This window comes from Oenanthe melanoleuca, chromosome 1 (genome assembly GCF_029582105.1).
Source record: "Oenanthe melanoleuca isolate GR-GAL-2019-014 chromosome 1, OMel1.0, whole genome shotgun sequence".
Lineage (NCBI taxonomy): Eukaryota > Metazoa > Chordata > Aves > Passeriformes > Muscicapidae > Oenanthe > Oenanthe melanoleuca.
This window is the reverse complement of record NC_079333.1, coordinates 43,189,694-43,214,712: the sequence shown is the minus strand read 5'-3', so window position 1 is coordinate 43,214,712 and position 25,019 is coordinate 43,189,694. Positions and strand designations below refer to the sequence as shown.

Sequence of the window (25,019 nt, the reverse complement as noted above, 5' to 3'; positions counted from 1 at the left end):
TTGTTATGGCTTGACTCCACATGAGTCAGGGTAATTCAGTCTTGGGGCATGTTGCTTGGTATGACTTTGGTAGAGTTAAACTTGGAAATCTCCTTATTCTGAGAGTCTGATTCTTTTATATAAGTAGCTTATACAGCAGAACTGTTTTGGGGAGTAATTCTTTCAAAGTATTTTTGTTATTTGAGATACAGAACTCTGTTTTTAGTGGGTTTTGGTCGTCTTGGTAAAGGAGCACAGTAATTTAAAATTGAATGACTTTTGATTATTTAGTTATGTTTCAGCTGTAACAATTGGTTACATGAGTGGAGTAATATAATTAGCTGTCCCTGTCCTAAATGCAGTATGTGCACTTGTTAAAAATTATTGCTTACCCTTGTGTTATTTTCTCCCTTTTTTCTTCTTTCTCCTTCTATTTTTGCCTATACTTCTCAGCTATGTTATCACCATCACATGGTGTTCCCCTGCACATGCTTCTCAAGTTCACTCATGATCTTTCTCCTTTGCATATGCCTCATTATTACTTGGCTTCCCTGCCTGCTGGGACATGTTGGCAAGCCATCTGGGCTTCTTTATTCCTTGTTTCTCTGAGCGTGTCTTGCCTGATGGTGGCTGTCAGCAAAGTCCAGACCCAGCAGTGCCATTGCCATCTGTGATGGATTTTGCTTATCCTGGTATATTGATAGAAATCTGTTTCCTAAATTTTTCCCCATTGGGTTTCCAGGCTCTCTGCAGCACAGAGTCTAGACATCATTCTGAAGAACAAGAAATGTCTTGAACTGGGTTTTCATAAGCCAAGAGTGAGGACCAAAGTTTGGGAACAGTTTTATTGTGCCTTTTGGCTGCAAGGAAGGCTTGATTCCCCTACATATTTGGGAAGGTCAGTTTGGGGAGTTTGTGGTGAATTTTATGATGTCACACTTCACTAGAAGTATCAGGTTGTTGTTTCTGCCCTTGTCAAGTTTGTAATGTACTTCACTTGCAGACATAATCATTGCCTTTGGCAAGAAGGGCTCCTAGTACTTGGCTTTAGTACTAGCAGGTACAAGCAATCGGATCCTTTTTTTTTGTATTTTAAACCAAGAAAATTCTCTTAGCAGGCATGTTTGCCTTTCCATAATCCTACTAGTGTTTAGGCTGTGCTGTTCATAGGGGAACTTTTTTGTAGGTGGGAATACTGTGGGTGTCAGCTCAAAACACTCCAGTGTACTCTCTCTGTGTTCTTCCAAGCAGCAAAGTCTGGAGGAGTGCATGACTGTTCTTTGTGACATGCTAATTTGCAGATTTCCCCCAGTGTAATTGTAGGAAGATGCTGACTTGTATTCAGTGCAGTCTTGCCATAGCAGAAGTGAAAAATCAAAATTTGTCTTAGCAATTTTTTTTTCCCCTGCAAGGAATGAACACTGCTCAGCCCATCCTTAGTTATGTTTATATTTGATTGTGGCCAAGAATTTCCTTAGAAAAATTGTGATGCGGAAGTACCAATGCAAGCTGGTTAACTAAATATTTTTAAAAAACTACTCCCTTTTTGATTTTGATAATATTGTCACTTCAGTGGTAGAAGTTCTTACTTTTAAGATCTATCAGTGTCTTAAGTAAGCAATAAGTAGTATTCCCTGGAATCCACATTAATATTAGAAGAAACTACTAAACAATCAGCTTCAACAAGGTGTTGAAGGTATTGAAGAAGTCAAAATTCATAGCCAAAAGCCAATTCAGTCTTTTTTTTATTTGCCTTGTAAGAAGATAGAATTTTTATATAGTGAGGATGGTGAAGCACCAGCACAGGGTGCCTGGAGACGCTGTGGGTGCCCCATCCCTGGAAATGTTCAAGGCCAAATTGGGTGGGGCTCTGAGCACCTGTTTGTGTGGAAGGTCAAAGTGTGTCTGCCCATGGTGGGGTGTTGGACTAGATGGCTTTTAAAGGTCCCTTCCAACTATTATGTTATTCTGCAATTCTATTCTGTGATCTAAAACTGTTAAGAAAATAATGTAACTTCTAAAATATGATAAAAAAAAGTTTTGTTTTGTATATCTGTGGTATACACATTTGATATCTGATTGGCATGAAACTGCCAATGATCACTTGGGAGGGTGGAATTTGATGTATTTACTTTTTTAAAGCAAAAGATGTTTTCAGATAAGAGGAAGGAGCTAAAAAAGCAGACTTCAAATGTGGATGTGGTTACTTCTTCAGACAATTAGTGGCAAATATAACGTGACTTCAACTTTAATCTTAATGACCATGCTGTATTTACAACCTGTTTGCTTCCATTTTTGTCTATTTGTATCTATTCTTTAACTTCTCGTAGCTTTCCATCCTGGCAAGTAAGTCATAATTACATTGTATTTTTAAAAGGTATGTTACTGAGGTAGGAAATGCTTGTATAAAGCAGGTGTTTCTGAGTAGGTAAGTTCAGTTCCTCTGTATACATCTAACTACTCCTATTGAAAATAAAAGAAAATCCCAAAGCCCTTATTCTTTCCACTTGTATGTCAACAGACGTTTCCTAGTCATGTGTGTACTTTCCATGATGTTTCCTAGTCATGTGTGTGCTTTCCATGAGATTGGTCTCCCATCTTCTGCAGTTAACATTACTTTTCAAGGAGTTGTCCAGGCTTCCAGGTACCTTTAGTGGTCCTGCAAGTGTTAGTGCTAGTCTGCTACAGTTTCTAATCTTGTCTTTTTTCAGTTTCCCTTTCCTTTGAGTGGGTAGCTGCAGTTTGAAACAGTAGTCCTGCTGGATCCTGTTTGTGGGTACTGCTGCATCTGGTCCTTTTCTGTATCCAGATAGCTTTGGTAGTTGAAAGGTTGTAATTTTATTTATAATACTGTTTCATATAGGAACTCTCTTCTTATGGGACAGTATCTTGTTATGCTAAAATCAGAAAGATGATCATTGTTCTGGAGAAGTTTTTGTAGGTAACTTGCAGGACAAAAGAGAGAACAGATGGTTAGACTTAATGTCTAAAGGAAAGTGATATAGCTGCAAATAGTTTCAATGTGCCAAAAGAACCTGCTCATTACCTTACTGTGTAAATTGGATAGTACAGAATACTGTGAAGGAGACAATTAGAACACAATGAGTGGGCGTGTGTGCTCTAGAGGATCTTCCAAACATGATGAATACTTTGGGTATGTTTCTAACCCTATTGTGCCAAAGAGGTGCTGAGCATCAGGGTACAGGGCTATTGGGCTCACTAAGCCAGTGTTCTCATAATGTGAAATTTCCACAGAATATGTATATGCTGGCCTTTTCTTTAAAGGAAAAACTAACTGGGCATTACTTTCATTGTACAGATAAATATTGTTTGAATGCAGTAAAGGCAGTAGACTGTGAGCTTTAAGCTCCCTCTGGTGGCTTTACAATATAGTCCAAGCCTTAACTGTTGGACTTGTATGCTCTGGACAGTGTTGAGAGTCAAAGTTTGTAATGCATTGTAGGAAGATGCTGACTTGGGTTGTATTCTATGCTGTCTTGCCATAGCAAAAGTGAAAAATCAAAATTTTAGCATGTTTTGTTTCCTGCAAGGAATGAATGCTGCACACTCCATCCTTAGTTATGTTTATATTTGATCATGGCCAGGATTTTTCTTAGCAAAATTATTAAGTTATTATTAAATTATTGTCATTGTAAAAATTAATACAGGAATATGATATGCCATATGCCTTTCCAAAGCGTCAAAGGTCTTCTGTAACTGGACTGCAGAGAAGTAGAAGAGCTAAAATAGTACAAAGCAAGAGGTCTACTTTCTAGTTTTTATAATTGTAAAGGAGATATTTCCCATAAAACTTCTCTGGTTGTTTTTTTTTAGTGGTGCTGTAGTTTACAGCTGATATCCCTGAAAGTGCCCTTAAGTATTACAGAACAGTGAAAATAGATAGGATCTCTGTAAGGCAAACTTAAATATATTGTGTTAATGCAAAATTATTTTTGGATCAATTAGCCCTGATTTGGTCTTTTTGCTCTAATGGTGTGAATATAAATGACCCTGGGCTTGCAAAAAGTTATGCTTTGTCACACCCAAAGGATTCGTTCTAACATGGCTAACATGGGTCTGTAGAGCTGTGAACTGCAAGGTCAATAGTGTTGAAAGGGAAATGTCACTTTATTCATTTTCTCCTCATCATTGCACTGGCTCTGGCACTTGTCTGGCTTTTTGATGCTTGTTAGAGTAACAAATGTTCATTCCCTTTGGCCCTGGATTTCCCCTCTATCCTCTTTTGTGCACTAGTTGATAGAAAGTATCACGCAAAGAGATAACAGCACCATGCAGGTGGGACCAAGAAAGGAGTAGGACCTCTCCTTTTGGTAGCAGGAAGTTATTAAAATAAGTCACTTGTCTCAATAAATTAGATTCTTAGTTCTTGTGAAATATCATTGGGCAGAGCTGTGTGTTCCTTGAGACTTAAAACTATTCCCAGGCATTGCACAGCAGCAGAGACTGTAGATTAATTGCATCTCATACTGGTGGTGAAAAAAAGCAGTCTGTCAGCACCCAGTATGTCTCATACTGTGCTGGTTTAGGCTTTTGTGTTAGGTTATGGTGAACCAGACTGATCTGGATGAAAAAATGTGGTCATTTTTGGTAATCACTTCCCCAGTCTGGTACTCTGTACACTTGCACAAATGCTTGCCCATACAATGAGGGGGAAAAGGTGGGAAATACCTTTATTTCAGTTGGTTTTGTTTGTCTGCCACAACTGACTAAAGTGTTTATCAGGTTGTTGCTGTGTAGGTCATTTCTGAATGTTTGATAATCTGCTTCAAATATTCTTCTGGCATTCTGTGCAGCTGGTTCTATTGCAGTGAATGCAGCTGAAGTCCACGCAGAGGAGGATGGTCTTTCACACTGCAGAAAATAAGCTACAAACAGCTGTTACCATTAGGAACAGCTACTGCTGCATGCAGGAGAGCTGAGTTTACATCATACATGACAGAAATGTCTGTTAAATCAGATTGCTTATGGTTTATTTACTGGAAAATGTTTCACTTATGTTAAAAGTGTTGGTCTTGATGCTAAGGTCTTGATGCTTTATTCCCAAAGCAGTGGATATAAATTGTGACTGAAAGAGAGGTGGCACACATGTTCTTCTCAAACTGCTAGGGATAGGGCTGGAATGTAGAGTTTGGAAGTTCAGCTGAAGTTCAATAACCTAAGCTGTCACCATGATCCTGCTCTGCAGTTTGCATGTGATCTTCCATACGTGTGTGCATGTTCCTTTCTCAAAGGTTAAGCATCAGTTTTGTTTACCCTGTTTGTGGTATCAATCCAAGAGTATCTTGTGCTGTGTGGTGTGCAGATAAATCCCAGATAGCAGAAGTCAGAGAACACTAGTGGCAGAAGTGGAGAGCAGTATGGTGCTGTGAGCTGCTGCTACTTTCTGCGTGGCTGGTTTACCTTGTAGGGCAGTGGAGGGGTGTTGGGGTTGATCAGTGAGGTGAGGCTGCAGTGCAGGCAGCTTCTCTGCCTGTAGGTATCTCACAGGGGTCCAGGTTATGGCATGATTTCATGCTTTACCTCTAGCTGATTTTCAGGTAGAAACCACCCTGGACCTGGCTTTCAACAGGAGAGCAGCAGGTGTTACCTAAGCAGCCAGGGTGCCCAGGATGTAATGGGGTGGGTGTATACAGGGATGGGTGTAAGCTAAGGAACCACCACAGCCATTCCCAAATGGGCTTCCTTGTCTCTTCAATTACACCCAGTCCTCAGGATGTCAACTTTAATATTAAACACTAGAGGGTAGTATGTTCCTGTAATACTTTATTTTAGAACGTATCTGTACTAATTTTTAAATCCCCTGAATTTATTATACAGCTAAATATTTTAAAACAAATGTGGAACTAAAGAGAAAATAGTGCTTTGCTTCCAGGACTGTGAGCTTGCTTAGCAGCATTTAGTGATGTGCAGTGGTATTTTTAGTCTGAGTAGAAAAAGGATTGGTTTGAATTTAGATCTGACTTCTAAGTTTCTTTGGAAACATCATTAGGAAACTATACTTAAATTATTGATTCTTGATATTCACACCTATGTGCATGCAATGTAAATACAGAGTGGTATATAAGAGGAGGCAGTGCCTGAGAGCAAGCAGTTTTGCCAAGAAATACTTGGTTGTGGTTTTTAACAAGGCAAACGTAAGTTCATGACATTGCTCTTAGTATATTTTTGATTAGTGCTTGGACAACTTTCTTTTTTTCTTTCAGGCACCACCTTCCATGGTCAACAATGAACAACGCCAACATGCTGAGCACATATTCTTATCATTTAGAAAATCAAAATCACCATTTGCTGTTTGCAAACATATTTTGGGTAAGTTTCAAGAAATTTAATTAGGCATGTACATTCTTTTATAACTGAACTGTGCTGTTCTTTTGCAGCTGGAACTATGAATATCAGTTTTGATTGTAATGAGGGGTACTTTTTGATGGAGGGTGAAGCCTGTTACTGCCCTTTTTTGTTTTATTTCTGTCAGTTTCAAAGCTGGAAGGTATAACTTCATGTAGCAAAGTTCCTAAACTGATCTAATAGATTTCCTCTGCAACATGATTCTTATATTCTCTATATGAACTGTGCAGCTGCCAGTAGTATGGTTGCTTGGCTTTGTGCTTGTTTCCCATTAAATCAGCCAACGATGCAATTTTATGCACTTCTACCAGATTTTTGCATTGGTGCTGAAATAAGAGTTTATTTCCAGTTAAACAACTTAGTTGCTGTTGACAGCCCAGCTAGGGGAAAAGAGGAAAAAGCTAGAAAAGTTTCTGTTCACCTGGCAGAAGCAAGACAATATTGATTTGAAATGTTGTGTGATTGTACCCGTGGAGAAAGGAAAGGAGCAGATACCACCCTTCATCAGAAATTTCTTTGATTTTAATGTAAATGTGGTTGTGTAGCAAATTTTAAAAGATAAATATTTTTACAGGTGCTATATAGAGAGACTTATTAGAGTTTGGCAGCTAAATCTGAAAATTACAGGCGCAGTAAAGATGTAAGATTGCTGATCAGTGCTGTGGTATTGACCAGTTGTGAGTGCTGGGGGCAGGTAAAGGGGGAATTTCAGTGAAAACTGACTCAGACCTGACGGGGGGAACCTCAAAGTCTGCACAAAAGAACGCCTGCCAAAACCACAAAAAGCAACTTTTGTTTTAAAGAATTTGCCAGAATGAACAGAGAAATATTAGAATTATGTAGAAAATAGTTTCATACTTAATTAATTCTGCGGTATTTTTTAACAGTTGTTTCTAAATTTACTGGATTAGAGATTTACAATTCACTAATATTATGATGTCAGTATTGCAGACTTACTTTGATGTTATACTGTGATATATAGACCAGGGTGTGCTTCCTTTCTGACATCCACTCTGCAACCAAAATTTTTTCTCTACATATGAGTTTCTTCTGGGTTTAGTATATTGTAATAGTACTCCATCTGATTTGGAAGACTGCAATCACACTTTTTGCTTGATGGGTGAGCATTTTTTAGAGAAAATTAAGTGGGTGAAAGCATCCTTAAGCAGCTTTGTTTGCCGGCCGTTTGGATCTAAAGATACATTAATCACCAATCAGAAATGAATAATAAAATTTCATGAAATCTCAAATGTGGCTGATTGGAAGGAATATGATGATGAGTTTAATGCCTTTTGGATGTCTAGAAATATGTTTTTAAACTGTTCATATGCTACCACCATTGAGAAATCAGTGTGTTTCCACCTGGGGCAGGTTCTTCATGGGAATGTAGGCATTTATGATGCTGAGACCTGGAACTTAGACTTTTTCAAAACTTTGTGCTGCCTCAGTATCTGTACAGTCTGGACAGAAAGAACAGGTAATTAAGATTTGGAGTTAAGGAAGAAGAGGCGGGGATTGTGAAATCAGAAACCAGGGAAGTGAAACAAACTGTTCATGATGAAGAATAAAAGAGTTGGAAGTGGATGTGTGCAGGAAAGGTGGGCTGGAACCAGAGGACCAAGTAGATGGCCTTAAAAAGAAACAGGAAAAAATGGTCAAGATGGGAACTTGTAATGGAGAGGGATAACAAGGTTGATGTCATTCATGAAAGGAGGAGTGTGTGAATAACACAAGGAGAATAATGGAGAGGGTGAGCATATGGAAAAGGGGAACAGCCACTACTATCTTGTTCCTTAGAAAGCTGGAGCTGAACCCAGGAAGCACAGGGCTCTGTGTTCTGCTGTAAGCTTATAGCTGTCCAGTGCGCTAGCAGAACTTGTCCTTCCTTTCTTTAGTAAGTTCCTGTGGTGCTCAGGCTTTCCCTGGGGGCTGCAGGTCTGTGCTGTCAGCGATCACAGTTGTGCGGCTGCAGGACTTGGCACAAAGGGGAAACTCCATCCTTTTTACATTACATTCTCTTTCTTTTGTATGTGTGTGAGCTTTGTACAGTTAGAAAAGCTGAAGACCATTCCATTCAGGAATAATTCTATTTTTTTATACGTGTTTTATGTGTTTTTATGTGTTAGACAAGCACATTAATCTTTCACTTAAGAGGTTGCTTAGTTTTCCAAATAAAGTAAGTAGAGTTAAACGTGGAGTTTTTTTTTTTGTTGTTGTTGTTTTGGTTTTTTTTTTTAAATTTAATCATATTTACCTGTGTGGGTTTAGCTTTGGAGCCTGACTAAATTACTTTAAAATATTTTAGCATATTAGCTGCTGTCTTTGATATAGAACTTGTGTATAAAGGAAACTTATAATATAAGCTTGTGTGAATGTAATTGGGTGAAGAAAGTTTGTTTTGTAGTAATTTAAAGCCCTTCATCTCATGACTGAGGTTTCTTCAAACACACACAGTTTGTCTAGTCCTGGCAAGTCAACCACTATAGCTCAAACTCTGCTTCTTGTTTGGGAATTTTATTTCATTACTTCATAATTTATTCTCTTGCCACCCTGTGGCTGCACCCTTTCTGAAAATTCTTTCTGCAGAGCTCAGAATGTTTTGAAACTGTCTGAGATATTACCTGTTATTTCCAAGTTAAAATTTTTAAAAGCAAAGGAACAACAGTAATAAAAATCTCTGTAGCTTTGTAGCATCATAGAAATTATATTCATATTCTGGCATTTCTCTTTAAATTTTACTTTGTAGCCATCCAAACTGTTACCTTTCTCCATAATATATATACTTCTATATTTTCTTTAGTGCATCTGTATGCATTGTAATCCCATATTTAGATGATAATGGCACATAATTCCTACACTGTCAGAAATTACATTTTGATTAACTCAAAATAAATCTGGAAACTTGAACAAGATGTAGAACACTTTAAATACACCACAGTGTAAAATTTTTGCTTGGATAATTAAGCACAAATGTTACCTTTAAGTGTAAGTGGATTTGCATCTTTTTATTAACCATAAAATACATGTACTTTTATGCACTATTGATTTCAAAGGCAAGCACAGAAATATCCAGCTTTGACATGCCTGTAAGATTAATCACTTTTATTAATTAATGTATTGGAACTAAATCTGTCATCTTGTTTATTTTATTCCCCCGTTGTGTTAGCATTCTTATTCCTATTCTTTGTACAGCCTCCTAGCACAGAGAACTTTTCTCCTAGGTCATTGACTTGAATAATACTGGACAATTTGCTAATTGAGTTAATTATTTTTCCCTCTTTTGAGTTGCAAATTCCTTTTCTGTTTTCATAGCAACAGTTTTCTATTTAATAATAAATGATAGTAAATTCCATTAATTTTTTTTTTAAACACATTCAAGATGAATAGATGTCTTCTAATACTCAGGTTGCCTTTGTGTTTTCCCACAGAAACTAGTAAAGTGGACTATGTCCTTTTTCAAGCTGCTACTGCGATAATGGAAGCAGTTGTAAGAGAATGGATTCTCTTGGAAAAAGCTAGCATTGAGTCACTGCGAACATTCCTTCTAACCTATGTCTTACAAAGGCCTAAGTAAGTACAGAGAACATACCTCTGAACATGTAGGATTCTCCATAATGTCTGGGTTATCATTTTTATTTTCCTGGGTAGCAGTGCAACATCATTTTAAGAATAATTTGTCTTCTAATCTCAGCAGTTAACTTTTGTCAGCTTTCCTTTATGAATTTACACAAAATATTGGAAAAAGAAATGTGTTTAAAATTTTATTGAGCATCAATGTCCAGAATTACCTGCAAGTATATTTGTGCAATGTTGTTTACAGCCTTCAAAAGTATGTTCGGGAGCAGATTTTATTAGCGGTAGCGGTGATAGTGAAACGGGGATCATTAGACAAATCAATCGACTGCAAGAGCATTTTCCATGAAGTCAGCCAGCTGATCAGCAGTGGTAACCCCACTGTGGTAAGTACTGTGATTTTTTTTTTTTTTTCTTCAAAAGTTAAGCAATCTGTAGCAGCAACTTACTTAGTTAGTGGCTATAAAATATTTTATACTTCGCTTATCCAATTAGTCATTAAGTTGGTAACTGTGCAGTCATTTACCAAATTGGAGATTTTTTAATGTTTTGGGACTAGGGGTAGTATTTGTAGTTCTTTGGTATAGAAGGAGACCAGTTTTTTAGAGCATGTTTTTCGGAATAGCTACTTTAATTGCCATAGTTGTGGGTTGGTGTTTTGTTTTTGGGGCTTTTCTGTGTTTTTAATAAATTGTTATTATTTGTTTTCTTTTTTTCTCTGGTTTTCTTTAATCTAATAATAAGATGTGAAACAGATTTTACATTAGCTGGGAGGTTCTTTGCACACTGTCCCCTTCCATCTGTGCAATGCTGCACTCTGCTGCAGCTCAGCTGTTGAAATAGACTACGAGCAGGAGGCATAGACCTCTGCTGTTCTTTGGGAGACAAGTAGGTGGAGAGAGGGGTGTGAGGAAGTAAAACGTGGAATGGAAATACAAAACTTATTCTTGATTTAATGTCATACTACTGGGGCTAAGTGTTACCTTCGATACTGAGCTCAAAGTGGAAACAAGGTGTCCAATATCTATCTATGCATTTAGTGAGATTCCGTTTGCTATGCCAGGGGATAAGTTTAGAATAGGTCATAATAGAGGCATGTAACTAGAGCTTAAAGAGAGGTGATTTTTTCTCCTACCAAATGAAAATCAAAGAGTATATGGATTCCATGCTGAAACTTTAACTGATGCTTTTCTCAAAAAAAGACCTTGAGAGAACTGGCTCATGACACTGCTGAGCTTTTAGAGCAGCAGTTGTACTAGATGGATGGGAGTGGCAAATGTTTAACTCTGAAAATTCAATCAAAGAAGTAATCCAGCTCATGTCATGGTCCTAAAAATAGTATGTCACCTCTGAGCAACAAGTAATATCGCTCCAGGGCATGGAAATTTCATTTAGTCTGTAAAACTTAATTACACAGTTATTTACCTTAAGGAAACCATTTTAGCCTTTTGATTTTGCCTAATTCAGATAGAAATGGGTATTTGTTAAGAAAAACTGAGCTAATGCTTTTTTCCAGGAAATATAGTCTGGTTATTAAAATGGAGTTACAGCTGAGGTTTTCAAGTTTTATGCACAACACTGTGTATGCTCATGTAGTTTGTAGGATTTTTGCATAAAGATAGGAAAGTGGCATAAATAGAAACATAGACTTTGAACTAAGTAATGCACAGTCCAGCTTGTGCATGCACTCTCCACAGACCACTGCACTCACCACAGCATATAGCAAGCTAAGACTGCCTGCTCCAATCATATCATCCTGGGCATACTGCAGAGCATGTTGCAGAGAAACCCTGACTAGGGGAAGGGGTACTCTTCTCCAAGTTCAGCTCACTGCCAAATTGAGCTCAGTTTTTCATTTCTCTTTGTTTTCCCTTTATTTTCTCCTCTTCACAAGTACGAATTTCTCCATAGTTTTTCCAAAATATTTGTGCTTAAGTTTTAAGACTGCTATTGAAGATGTCTAGGATATAGAATGATGTTTTCTATTCTGGTGTGCTAAAAAGACTTACTAGCAAAAAAAAAAAAGACACATGATGCTGCTGAAATGTCTTTTTTGTGTGGCATGCTATGTTAGTTTTTGGCAAACTGGTTATAAACACATGTATATATGACAGTTTATATTATAAGCCAGTTCTCATTCACAAAAATGTTCTTGTAATCTTCAGAGACTTAGCTGCAAGAGAGACTCTGGTACTGGCACCCAGGACTAGCATGTGCAATAGTAATAAGCAGTAATAAAATGGTGTTTTGGCATGGTACCTGCCAAAATTGCTTTCTGAAGGGAGTCAGGGCATACCTCTTGTATAAATACGTAACAACTTTGAAAGATAATATGAATTAATTAATACAATTAATTATTTATTAGTTATCTTTTCAAATATGGCTGGGTTATTTTGTTTCTTTGCTAGTGTCCCTGTAGCGTTCAGCCATGCCTGTGGGGCTGTGTGGTACCCCAGTGGTGCAGTTGCCTTCCTGCAGTGGGAAGTCTCAACTAAGGGTGCTCCAGGATGTGGTGTGAAGCCCACATCCTGAAGGAAGTGGTGCTTTCAAGATCCAAGATGTGCTGTCAAGACAGTACCATGCACTGTCAGAGCTGTTTCTGGAGATTCCTTTATATTAGTTAGTTGTAAATACAGGCCTCCATTCAAATCAGGGAAGAGACGAGAATATAGGTATTGAAAGAGATCAGCACACGTTTTCCAGTCCTCTGTGCTTCTCTGTGGAAGGAAGTTAAGGTACTAAGGTTGAGGTACATTCCACTTTTTTGATATCTTTCCCATGGTGTGATACGCACTCTTGCCTCCTTGTACACTCAAGTTATGGAAGTCTCTCATACCTTTGTGACTCCTAATTCTTTTTCCAGTTTCTCTGTCCTTCCTGTATCCTTCTCAGCCTTCTGTTCTGACCTTCTGCCCACCCATTTGTGTCATCCTGCCTGAAGCTTGCTACACACGAAGTCAGCAGCAGGTCACTTCATATTTAAAAATGTTTAAAGCTCTCAGATGAACTATCAGCAGCTCTTAGCTGCTGATAATTGATTACAGCATGGTAATAGTAACTGCAGAGCTGTGGGTTAGATCCCCATATAAGCCATTCACTTAAGAGCTGGACTTGATCCTTGTGGGTGTCTTCCAACTCAGAGTATTGAGGTAATGACTTTCTACAGCAGTTTGTAATTGAGAGAAAGTCCATTTTTAAAAAGCAAAGTGTTCTCTTGTCTGCTTCTTGCTTACTTTTTCCTCCCTGTTGGCTGTGAAGCTTCTTGATCCATCTTTACCTTACAAGAATAATGTAGGTACTTTTTCTTTTCCATTCCCTGCAGCCCTCCGCCCAGTTTCTGTCAGACATCTGTACTAACTTTGTGATCATCAGACAGTCCTGCTCCATGAAATCTTTGGGACTTGAGTAATATCTTGTCAGGATCAAGTCTTGATAGTTGGGTAATAAGGAGGGCAGTGAATGTAGATGGTAGTCTATGTTCTGTTGTGTGTGTCCTTTTGCGGGATTTGATGTGCTTAGTACCTCAACTTCTCGAGTACTAGTTAAAAAGATCTTCAGAAATGGATGTATTTTGTGGCTAAGACTTGAAGGTATGTAGTGGCAAACTGACATGTGAGCAAGACTGATGGATGAACTGTTGAGAATTGAAGAAAATAAGGAGGTTGGAAGGAAGATAAGGAGAGGAATTGCCATGAGAATAATAAAATGGCTTTAGTATTGAGTAATTTTTTAATAGTGGAACACAGTGTACGTGTTAAGGAAATAACAGGACACTAAGGAGAGTTAACAGTTCAGGCATGGGAAGGATGCATGGTTAGAGCCAGGTTTAGAACTGGAGTGTTGGCTTCTGCTGCTGGTTCTCTGCCATTTGGTGCTTTATGAATCTCACAGAAGAAAGCTTTGTCTGAGAAAGGAAAGCAAACTTTTAGTCTGGCTGCCTATTATTTATAATTGAGTTTAGGTAGTAATCCTCTAGGAGGACAAAGATTAGCTTTGGAGCTCTTGGGTTTGTTTTTTCTGGCTCCTCCTGTATTACAAGCCGTCCCTCTGCTCGCAAAGGAGAATCTGTAATCTCCCTCCGATAGCAATTTCAGGATCTCTTTTTCAAAATCTTCATCTCTCTGGGGGACAGAGCTTCTGGCAGCAGACACAATATCATGAGCCAGTCTTAAAATTCTAAATACATGTTTTCTATTGCTCATTTCAAGATTTTGGAGACTTGCAAGGGCCAAGTTCTTCTCAACTAGAAATGCCTTCAATTTCTTGGCCTGTTCTTGTGTTAAAATATTCTGTTTTTGCATAGCTGAAGGATTTCATTTGTCCTTCGTCCCTGCCAGAAGGACAGAAATCCTGGCAGCTAAGTGACTGACTCCCAGGAGGAGGATCTCTGGTCTGCGTGTGAATACAATCAGATTTTGTTTAAAACCAGACCGAGATATGGATCACACCTCGATTTCTTCCAGTATGTATGTAGGTAGATGCAGAGGGGTCCAGCTGCTATGGACTTGACATGTGACTGGGAAGCAACAGAAGGTGTGTTTTTTAAGACCCGTAGTCCATACACTAGAATGTATTTTAATGTAAGGCTCCATATCCAAAACCAATGTATATTTTTTGTATATGGAAGAAGACTTGTCAAGACTCACTGGAATAGCTCTGGAATCCTAACAGTTACTTCTCTTGCAAATTTTTTAAATCTCTTATTCTGTTTCCCAATTTTTCCTGGTTGGGCTAGAGAGAAAATCCAGCTGCTTCAGATTACCTAAGGTTTCTGAGGGATGTGCTGTGAATGGATTTCATGTGAGCAGTGGGAAATATTAATAAGCAAAACTCTAGGCATTCATCTTCCTTGAAGTTAATTTATCCATTATAATGTGTGCCTGGATAACTAGTTATATTTATTTAGCATTTATAGTTCTTGTCTCTGTTCTTTAAAGGGAATTTTACTTCTGGAAACCTGTCTAGCTGTTACTGTTTCATGTGGTAGGGTAGAAGTTGGAGAGGCTCTCCTGACTTTCACATTTTGAGAAAAACATATATTATCCACCTCAAGTTCTGTCTCTGGTCTAATAAAATTTTTATATTGAACCTCATTGCCCTTGAGACATGTTGAGTATAAAAAACAGAGGGTGAACCAGGATATTCAAGCTGATAAGTTCTCTGTAAGGGCTTAAATTAGTGTGTTAAAGATTGGTTTTGGAATTTTAGGAATCGAGAAACTACTCCACATGTGAGGTTAAAATTCAATGGTAGAAATGTAAGAGAACTTTAAAACATTAGTGGCTTTTTAGTAGTTGAATTAACCAGGTTGCTTTTGCAGTTTTCAGACTTTTCTGTTTGAAGGGAGCTGGCTCTACCAGAGATGCAGTACAGCAAGTCTCCAGTTTAGTTGCTTAATAACTGCTAGAAATTGGTAACTCCCCAGTTACATTTACACTAGAGCCACAGTTTCAAACACAGGGCTGGGAAGTGAGAAGATGTGTTCCAAGTGGTGAGATGTACATTCCATACCAAACCCTTTCTTTGCTCAATTTTGCTATCTCATGAGATTTGCATCTGTGCAGTCCCTCACCTGTGACCTCACAGATTCACTGGGAAAGAAAGAAATTATGCCTTTCCATGTGTGACACCATGTATTTTGGGTTTTTTTATTATAGTAGTGTCACACAAATAAACAGGCTTTAGGGGAAAAGCCTCTTTAGGACATTTGTTGACCTTAGCTGCTTGGTGTTTAGTCATTCTTCCTCTCAAAGGTACCACCCTTCAGGATAAATGTGTTCAGTAATATACTGATCTTCGTGTCAGTCTGCTTAGAAAGAGCCCCTTCTCCCTCACAGCCTCTCATTTTTCTCTTTGAGCAGATCTGCTGTGGAGCACATCTGTGTAATGCAGCTCATTAGGCATAGCGGCAGTATGGCAGGCAGAGGCAGGCAAGAAAGACCAGAATGAATACTGGGAAAAGAGGGGGGAGGGAGGACACCTTGCCACCAAAGAGCACTTGTTGGGGTGATGTATATTTAAAGCTGGGTGCTGCTGATGGTGAGCTGCGTGCTAGTCTAACTATTCATTATTTTGAGTTTAATTGAAAGTCCTGTGTTGGTTCATGCAGCTGTGGTAGGGGTGAAGATCCAACTGGTAGTGTTCAGACAAGAACCTGGAGAAGGATATGTCACCTTTATAAATGGTTTTCAAGCCTTCAGCTTACTTTTTTTTCTCCTCCTGATTTCTGCTTCACAACTTTGCCTGCCTCCAGAGAAACAAAGAAAAGCTTGTTTTGCACCCTGTGCTCCAGCAAACTCTGTCTGGACCTCTTCCATTATTAGTAGAGGCTGTTACTTCCCTTCTCTCTTTGTCCAAAGACTGCATGCTTCACATGCCACAAGATCATCTTCCTCTGGCCCCTGGTGATTCACAGGAATTGATTTTGTCTCTCTCAGCTCACCCCTGGGGGTTTCCCTTGGTTTGGCTAGTTTCCCCCAAGGAAGGGGAGGCAAGGTCTCGCTGTTGTGATGCTGTAGCTCTGATGCATTAACCTGGAGCTGCTCATCTGTCTTTGCACAATGGCAGAAAGGGAATGAGAGGAAAGGAGTGCACTACCCAGCCAGTCCCTTACTGCTGACAGCATAGAACTGCAGCTGTGGGTCCTATTCCTATCATCCTATCCCTGCTCTATAACTTTTTTCCCACCAGTTGGCTCATTTGGGAAGGAGCAGATAAAAATCAGTGGGTGCTTCCTGATTATGTTTCTTCAGAATATGTTCTGGTTTTCTTTGGTTGGGAACCACTGCTTCAGCTTCTGGGTCCCCCAGCCACCTTGCAATACTTGCAAGTTGAAAAGTTGGAGTGGCCCCAGTTATTCTGTGTACATAAAGATATTTCTTTTGGCCCTCTGGCGATCCTGTTAACCTTTCAATTTGGAGTTGCAGCTTACATTCTGGAGTTCTAGATACTCTGAAAATGTTAGCAAAACCAGCTGTGCTTATTCAAGGAAATTAGAGAAGAAGTATATTATTGCCTTTAAAAAGAAAGCCTTGCTTTGAATAACTTATTTAGTAAAATTGCTTTTGATACGTTCTCATTATAGAATTCTATCACTTAGGAGCAACAGGAAATTCTGCTTCCGATACATTTACTCTTTGATTCTTCCTGCTCTTGTGCAAGTTAAATTTAGATAGTTTAGGGATACTGTTAAATCTCCACATGACTTTCCTTTGGTTTCAGTAACAGAGTTTACATTGTACATGCGGAGACAAAAAGTCCTCTAAAATCATATTCAGGCTGGTGGGGATCTAATGTAACAGGGCAGATGTTACAATTTGCTCTATTTAGGCAAGACCTTCCTTCTTTTAAATATGCTTACTGCTTTTTCAGAAGGCACTGCATGATAGTTTAGGTTTTGTAGTAAAATGAATTCTTTAATCAAACCTTTGGCAACCTAACTGTATCTCTGCTCTGAATTCAAAACAAGGAAACAATTTTGGTATTGGAGTTCATTCTGCTTTGTCTGTTGGCTTTATTGCTGCAGAGCTGGTGTACCACATGTCCATTTTTTCCTAGGCTGTATTTGTACTCTTCTTCCTTTCAGATGCTTTGTAACCTAACTACCCTCAAATGAAGCACTTCATTTATTCCATGGGCAGCCCAGGCACAAGTGTGAAATCCCTTCAAACATTACGGCTTTAGCTTCTTTTATAGGGGACATTCCATTTGGAGGAATAAGTTGTATTTACCTTTTGCATCTAAGTTGTATGAATGATACATAAATGTTGTTTACTGCTAAAATGGCACACAGTCTTTCTGTAGTGTCTGTGTTTTATTAAAGTAATTTAAAAAGAAAACCACTAAAACGATGTTACTACTGGGTGTCTGATTGCCAAGTTAATCTCTTATCACAAGTCCCATTGATCTTCTGTTTGAGCAGCTGAGAGTCTATTTTATGTATAGCGATCTTTCATAAAGTTTATTCCTGGTAATAAAGCTAACTGGGGTGAGTGCCAAGCTATTCTCAGAGGCAGTCCTCTCTCTCAACAAGAGAAGGGTTTTATTTGTTAGATGGGCTTATTGTTTGGGTATGTACTTGTGGCAGAACTAGTGAAATTGCTAGGGAGTGAGTCAAACTGGGTTCAGAGGTGTACTCTTACTGGTATTAAGTTAATGGCATTGCTGCACAATAGACATTCAGATCTGGCTTTTAATATGATGCCCAGAGTCACGTGCATTTTCTTCTTATTGCAGTGTGGTATTACTAACTTGCATTGTTAATCTCTTCTGTGGTGTGGCAAAAACCTTAAAAAAAACAAACCTTTAAAAAAGAACCGAAAAATCACCACCAGAAAACAAATGAGCAAACCAACCAACCAAAATCACACCAAAACCATCACCACCAACAACAAAAAGCCCGAACAAACCCCCTCCCCCAACACCAAAACACAAAACCTCCCCCCCCAGAACTCTCCACCCTAGAATTTTATGTGTTGGGTGTATTCAGTTATCTTACGTGTTAGAGGAAGAAATTTTGGTTCACACAGCACACCAGTATTGGTTTTTCTGAAATTGTTAATTTCCAGATTTTTGAAATCTTTCTTCTGATATTTATGTTGAGGTGTACTTAAGTGTCTTCACACTAAATGTATCTGTGTGTTAAAAAAATGTAATTCAAAATATTAGTAGCTAACCTTCAGTAAAATTACTTTCAGCAAGTCAAATTTTATTTTTAGTAAAATTTACTTGAGCTTTATTCCAGAATTTTTTCAATATTATTGTGTGTTCAGGAAAGTTTCATAGATGGCAGGACAAATATTCTTTTAAGTTAATATTTGTTAATACTCATTAAAATGGGCTGTCTTACTGCTATGCACGGTTGTCTGTATAAACTCCTATAGCCTTATGGTAGTTTTGGGAAGCTGTGGTGGTTTTGCAAAGCTCTTGACAAGTACTTGCAAGTACTTGACATTACAAGGACCGGTTATGGTCTTGATCTGTTCCTCTGCTCTTGTTTGAAAGCTGAACTCATGGGGGCTGGCACCTGCCTTCTAGGAAACCAGTCTTGTGCCATCTCACCTCAGCCTGTTGTTGCAGTAAATTTTAAATTACTGGCCAGTATATTCTCTTTGGTCTTCTTCTGCTCTGGTGACCTGGAGTGCTTACAATTCCTTATGGATGCAAGGGGTAAGTGCAGGTGCAGATGGGAACAGAGGCTTATGGTTTGCAAATATTGCACAAGGCCCTTGAGATGGTGAAGGAATGGGGCAGGATTTACACCCCAGGTATTGAAATACCAAGTTAAGGAAGCTGATGGGATGCTGGGAATTCAGGAGGGAGTAGAGCAGAGGGATGCAGTATGCTGTGGTATTTGCTGTGAGCTAGCCTGCTGCATGGAATAAGGTGTGTAAATCTAGTAACATCCTTTTTCTCCTGTCAAGTTCAAAGCAGGTACTGATGTCCCAGAACTGGCTCTCATTGAAATCAAGGGGATAGGTCACTCGCTGCTCAAGCTGCTTTATTGGGCTCTTAGTAGATTCAGTCAGCCTACCTGTACCCATTGCTCTTTATACTTTCAAAGATGTCTTTACCAGTCATAAATTTAACCTTCCTTTTAAATTTTTCCTTGAAATCAGGAGAAAAGCACACAAAAAAATCTGTAACATGCTTTTACCATGCAGTAACACATTACTCTGCAAAGAGAAAGAATAAATTATTATACAGATATAAATGAACTGGAGAAAAAGGAAGGTGCTATGACAGCTAAATAATAAGTATTTGTATTCACAGTGGGAACAAACGTTTTTTCCTATTGTTCCTGCACATTTGAACTCGGTGATTGATTTTTCCAGTAATTGGCAACCAGCTGCAAATTGATGGGTAGTCTGCATTGCTGCCCTGCTTTTCCTGTGGTGGTCTGGATGGTGGCTTGGTGTCAAGATCTTAGCATGGTAAAGCAGAAGCAGTTTAGTTTTAGCCTAGTTGTTGTACTGCTGGAGCCACTGATACCACTTGGTAATCAGGGTATGTTACAGAGAATTAAAGTGTACAGATTTGTAACTGCAGCTAGTGATGGCCTTATGTTGTGGCTGCTTTGAGCTGAAAAATGTGAGTCAGTAATTTAAGCATCAAATAAAAACTTGTATTTTAAATTATTTAGGGAGTCATGTGAGCAAACTTTCCATTATTTCTTTAAAACATGTATTCTAATCTGAAGCATTCTTCTAAAGTCAGACTTGGGGTTTTTCTTAGTTGTTTTTTTTGTTTGTTTGTTTGTTTTTTTTTTTACGCAGGTTAATTATTTTCATATGCAACTTTTAATGTTGGATTTAATACTTATTACTTGTCTATACTGTTTAATTTTTTTTAATATTAGATCAAATCTATATTTCCTCTAACTAAAAAAATATTTGTGTGGATACCTTGCACAGAAATTTGGAAATAAAATATTGAAATGTTTGAGCTAATTAGAAATACTTCTAGTATAGCAGTGACAAAGTTGCACTTTTACTGGAGTAGTTTAAATTGTAATGATGATTTTCACTGGTTAAATGCTTCTTTGGTCATATGTGTTATTTGACAGAGCTGACTGTAAATGAGAAATAGTCCACTTGAAATAAATAATTTCTTTGAAATGGGAAAGCTTTTACTTAGCAACTGATCAGCTGGTTGTGTTGATATGCTGGTCTGCTGTATTTATGCAGCTTTATTGCATAGTTGAAGAGAACCTGTGTATTATCACAAAGCCACTATGTTTGATCTGTCTGGAACTTATTTAGCAAGTAAGAATGTTAATTTAGTGTTTACTGACTAAGATAACTAGTTGTCTGGGGGGTCAAGGTACTGACTTCAGAGGCATTTCTGAACAAAGATGTTGCAGTTGGTGGGTGGATGGCACTGGTCTCAGCTGTTGTATGAGCTTGCATATATAGTATCATCTCCACTTTAATCTTTCGGGTGTTCAGAGGTAGTGTGCATATTTCTGTTTAACCCCTGGACACTTGCTGGCATGCATGACCCTTTAACAATTCCTATCCCTCTGTCTGTCCCTGGCACCTTGGCTCCAAGCAGTCTGGGAGGATAGCCAGTAATTTTGGAGCTTTTTGTGAAGAAACATCTCTTTAACAAAAAGTCTTTTCATTTCAGCAATACACATTTTCTATTAGTGTGCTTTGTACAGTAGTGTGCAGCACAAGTCTGAAGTTGCACCTCCACTGTGCAGTACTTGCTCTCCTTTGTGTGCAATGATCAGTTAAAAGATATTAAAACTGGTGATAATGGTTTCTGGACTTTGGCATCAGGAAAAAAGCTTTTTTTAATATTTAAAAAAACAGCAACAAAGGCTGGAGCCATGTGTTTCATACAGAAAGTTGTATTTTAAGTAGTGTTTTAGATAAGCATTTAATTTACCTTATCTTTAATTTTGAGAATGAAAAAGTTACTTAAATCTTTAGTCTTCATGAATCTGTCTCTCTAAAATTAACATGCTTTTTTCCCACCAATTTTTGTATCACTTCAGAGATGTAATTTTAATAGAGTAGTTTTAAGGGTTATTTCTGAGGTTTGTCGATGTGGTGCCTTAGAGGGAGGTATCCAAGACCTTTCAAATATCTGAGCTTTCTGTGAATTTCTCTCCTATTTTTTTGATAGGGAAAGAGGAAAAAGATGTGGTAGACAGTGTTACTGCAGGTGTTGTTTTTGACAAACTTGTATTACTTTTGGTGCTATAAAATTAATCATGATCAAATACCAGCATGGTAATTGTAGCAAATGCAAAGAAGGGCCAGAACGAACTTTAGAGTGACCTGAACAATTAGATCTATGGAAATAAATGGGCAGTGAATCTTCCCTGAAACTAATACCTGTAAAGGCCTGTGCACAGGCAGACAAAGTAAATGGCAAGGCTGGGAAATGGTTTGCAATAAGTTGGTTTCGTTTGTAATGATGATTACAAAGATGCCAGTTTTTATATTGCTCGAATACTCAAATTTCTTTTTTAAGGATGGAGCCCTGATGATTCCAGAAATGGTTCATCCAAGGATCTATTTTCCTGAAAGTTTGACTTGGTCTAGTTTGTGTTAGAAGTAACTGAAGTATAGTTGTATTAAAATGCTAATAAAGAAATGAAGGACACTGTAGGTGCTATTGCATTATTGGACATCTTTTAGTTATATTATTCCCCCTTATTTTTTTATAGCAAACTTTGGCCTGTTCCATTCTAACGGCGTTGTTGAGCGAGTTCTCAAGTTCAAGTAAAACCAGCAACATTGGACTAAGCATGGAGTTCCATGGTAACTGTAAACGTATATTTCAGGTAAACTAGTTCTGTATTGATATATACTACCTCTCTTTCTAAAATTTAAACATTGAGAAGCAAACCCACTTTGTTTTGCCAGGTGCAGTCAGATACACTCTGTCTAAAAGCATTTAATAAGGCAAATACTGCAAATAATGCAGATACTGGCTACTTCAGGGGAATTGATAATGTATTTTTTGAAAAGTATCAAAAAGATGCAAACCCTTTGTGCCCATTTTATGAATGTAGATCTACAGATCATTATGCCATTGGACTCTTTAATTCCTTGGCTACCAATTGCAAACAAAACGAATACTGTGTGGAACAATGATAGTCTTAAATATAGCTTTGGTTTAAAGCCAAGGAGAGCTATGTATGTATTTAAAAATATTATTGCAGATGGTGTAGTCCGGTTGTCTCAGATGTATTGTTTGGCCAGTCAGAAATGTTTACGTGAAGGCATTGCTTTAAACTGACTGTTATGGAACAACTTAACAACTTTTTTTTATGCCAAAGACCAAATCTTTTCTCCACCACTTATTAAAAACATATTGGTTTTTTATCTTTTAACGGCTAGTATTTATGTGAGGATTTTCTTCATAATCTTTGCAAAGGTAATCAATAAATTTTGACAAGAGGGGGAGTTCTCACTGGCAATTTCAGAGTATATATTAATAAAAATAAGGTGAAACTAGAAATTTTTTTTCTCTCTGGAAAAGTATTTTTTTGTTGACCAACATTTCATTAACGACTGAGATACTGAATGTATTGTGTTCGTCCTGACTGTAGGAGGATGATCTGCGGCAGATCTTCATGCTCACAGTAGAGGTACTTCAGGAATTCAGCAGACGTGAAAACCTCAATGCTCAGATGTCTTCAGTGTTTCAGCGTTATCTTGCACTAGCCAATCAGGTCTTAAGCTGGAACTTCCTTCCTCCAAATTATATCCTTTTCATGTCAGGCCCTTGTTTCCATTGACTTGGGTCACTTCTTGGGTGAGGAGTAAAGACTTTGCAAGAAGAGTAAAACATAAAACATAGAAGCTTTGTGTTTAGTCCTTGGTTTGTTTTCTTCCATTAGTGCTTTTTGTCTCCACCATGCTTGCTAAGAGATGCTTACATACAGAAGCTGCTGTTGGTTTTCATCAAAGTTTAAAAGAATTTTACATAGAGGAGAAAGCATACAGAGCACCCAGCTTTACAGGTCTATTATCTGTTTGGTGCAGGTAACAGGAAATCTGCAATATGCTACTTCAGTGTAGAACCATATGGTGAAGAGTCTAAGCCCTCTTCAATTTTTATGCAGAGATCTCATCTGTCCTACTTTTCTCCCCCAGAGAAGAGATTGGGACAGGCAAATGCCCCATCATGTAGGAGTATCCATGTTCATGCAGGTGAACCAACTCCCCATAAAAGAACATGGTATATACTAGAACATGGAATCTCTCCAGCCTGAAAAAAAGTGTTTGGTGGCTGAGGAAAGAAATATCAATGTAATTTTACACAGGTGCTATTTTTTCCATTTTGATATTTTTGTGGTATCTGCTGATCGTTATTCCAGGAAAGGTGGAGCTGGAAAGTAGAGGAGGAAATGGGAATCAGAAAGAAGCTCTTGGTGAAGGAGAGAAACAAAAAAAGATATAAGAATGTTTAGTCCAAAAAATGGGCTGGACAAATATTGTAGAAATATTCAATCACACTATTTAAAAGCAATTTTAGACAGCATGTGTAGTAAATCATTATAGTACCTATTTTAATCCAAGCTGCCTTTAAGAAGCTCAGCAAACTTTCCAAGAGCCAAATTTTAAAGCTGGTTTATAAACTTTTTTCTTAAAACTTCTGAAATTGCTACCAAGTTACACATACTGCAGGAATCTTGATATTGCTCTCAAATCCACTTGAAAGATTTTATTTGCTTTCCCGATGTGACAGTCAGAAGGTGATACCTGTGTATTTTTGTTTTCTTTTTAGTCTGTTCATTATGCAGCAGGCAGCAAAAGTAAATTTATTGGAAACCGGATATTTCTTGGTTCACATCTGTAAAGCAGGATGCCAGTTATATTGGCTTAAAGGTTCCATGGATTAAAAGTAAATATCCCACTTCTATTCATTCCTGAAGTGATTTGGCAGGGGTTCAGAGAGGAATTTAGTACATGTGCCTATAAAATGGAGACTGTAGTCAAATTATTGCACCTTATAAAAGTCTCTGGAAGTGGATTTGGGATTTCAAATAGAAAGGCTCTTGTATTGTGCAGTGGTGGTTCTCTCTGAATTTTAGCCTGGCTCTGCACAAACTTCTGATGTAGTCCTAAATACAGAATTGTAGAATGTTAAGGGGTTGGAAGGGACTTTAAAGATCATCCATTTCCAAACCTCTGCCATGGGCAGGGACACCTGCCACTAGACCAGGTTGCTCAGAGCCCCATCCAGCCTGGCACTGAACACTTCCAGGGATGGGGAATCCACAGCTTCTCTGGGCAACCTGTTCCAGTGTCTCACCATCCTCACAGGAAGGAATTTCTTCCTGCTAATCTAACCTGAATTTCCTCAGTCTGTGCCCATTACTCCTTGTCCTATCACTGCAGCTCCTGAGAAGGAATCCCTCTCCAGCTTCCCTGTAGGCCCCTTTCAGACACTGGAAGGTTGCTGCAAGGTCTCCACACAACCTTCTCTTCTGCAGGCTCAGCAGCCCCGACTTTCTCAGCCTGTCTTCTCCAGGAAGGTGCTCCAGTCTCCTATCAACTACATGGCCTCCTCCATCAATTCCATGTCCTTCTTATGTTAAGGATACCAGAACTGTAGTCAGTACTCAGGTGAGATCCCAC

At 38.3% G+C, this 25,019-nt stretch overlaps 1 protein-coding gene across 3 annotated transcripts in view; it reads left to right on the top strand.

Annotated features, from left to right (window-relative positions):
- XPO4 (exportin 4) overlaps positions 1-25,019 on the top strand; it is a 79,880-nt gene that overhangs the window by 14,396 nt on the left and 40,465 nt on the right. For all 3 annotated transcript variants that reach the window (XM_056482644.1, XM_056482653.1, XM_056482662.1), the window contains exons 2-6: positions 6,204-6,309; positions 9,774-9,915; positions 10,166-10,304; positions 22,097-22,213; positions 22,985-23,138. In XM_056482644.1, coding sequence (XP_056338619.1) covers positions 6,204-6,309; positions 9,774-9,915; positions 10,166-10,304; positions 22,097-22,213; positions 22,985-23,138 — 658 coding nt within the window. The remainder of the gene's footprint in view (positions 1-6,203; positions 6,310-9,773; positions 9,916-10,165; positions 10,305-22,096; positions 22,214-22,984; positions 23,139-25,019) is intronic.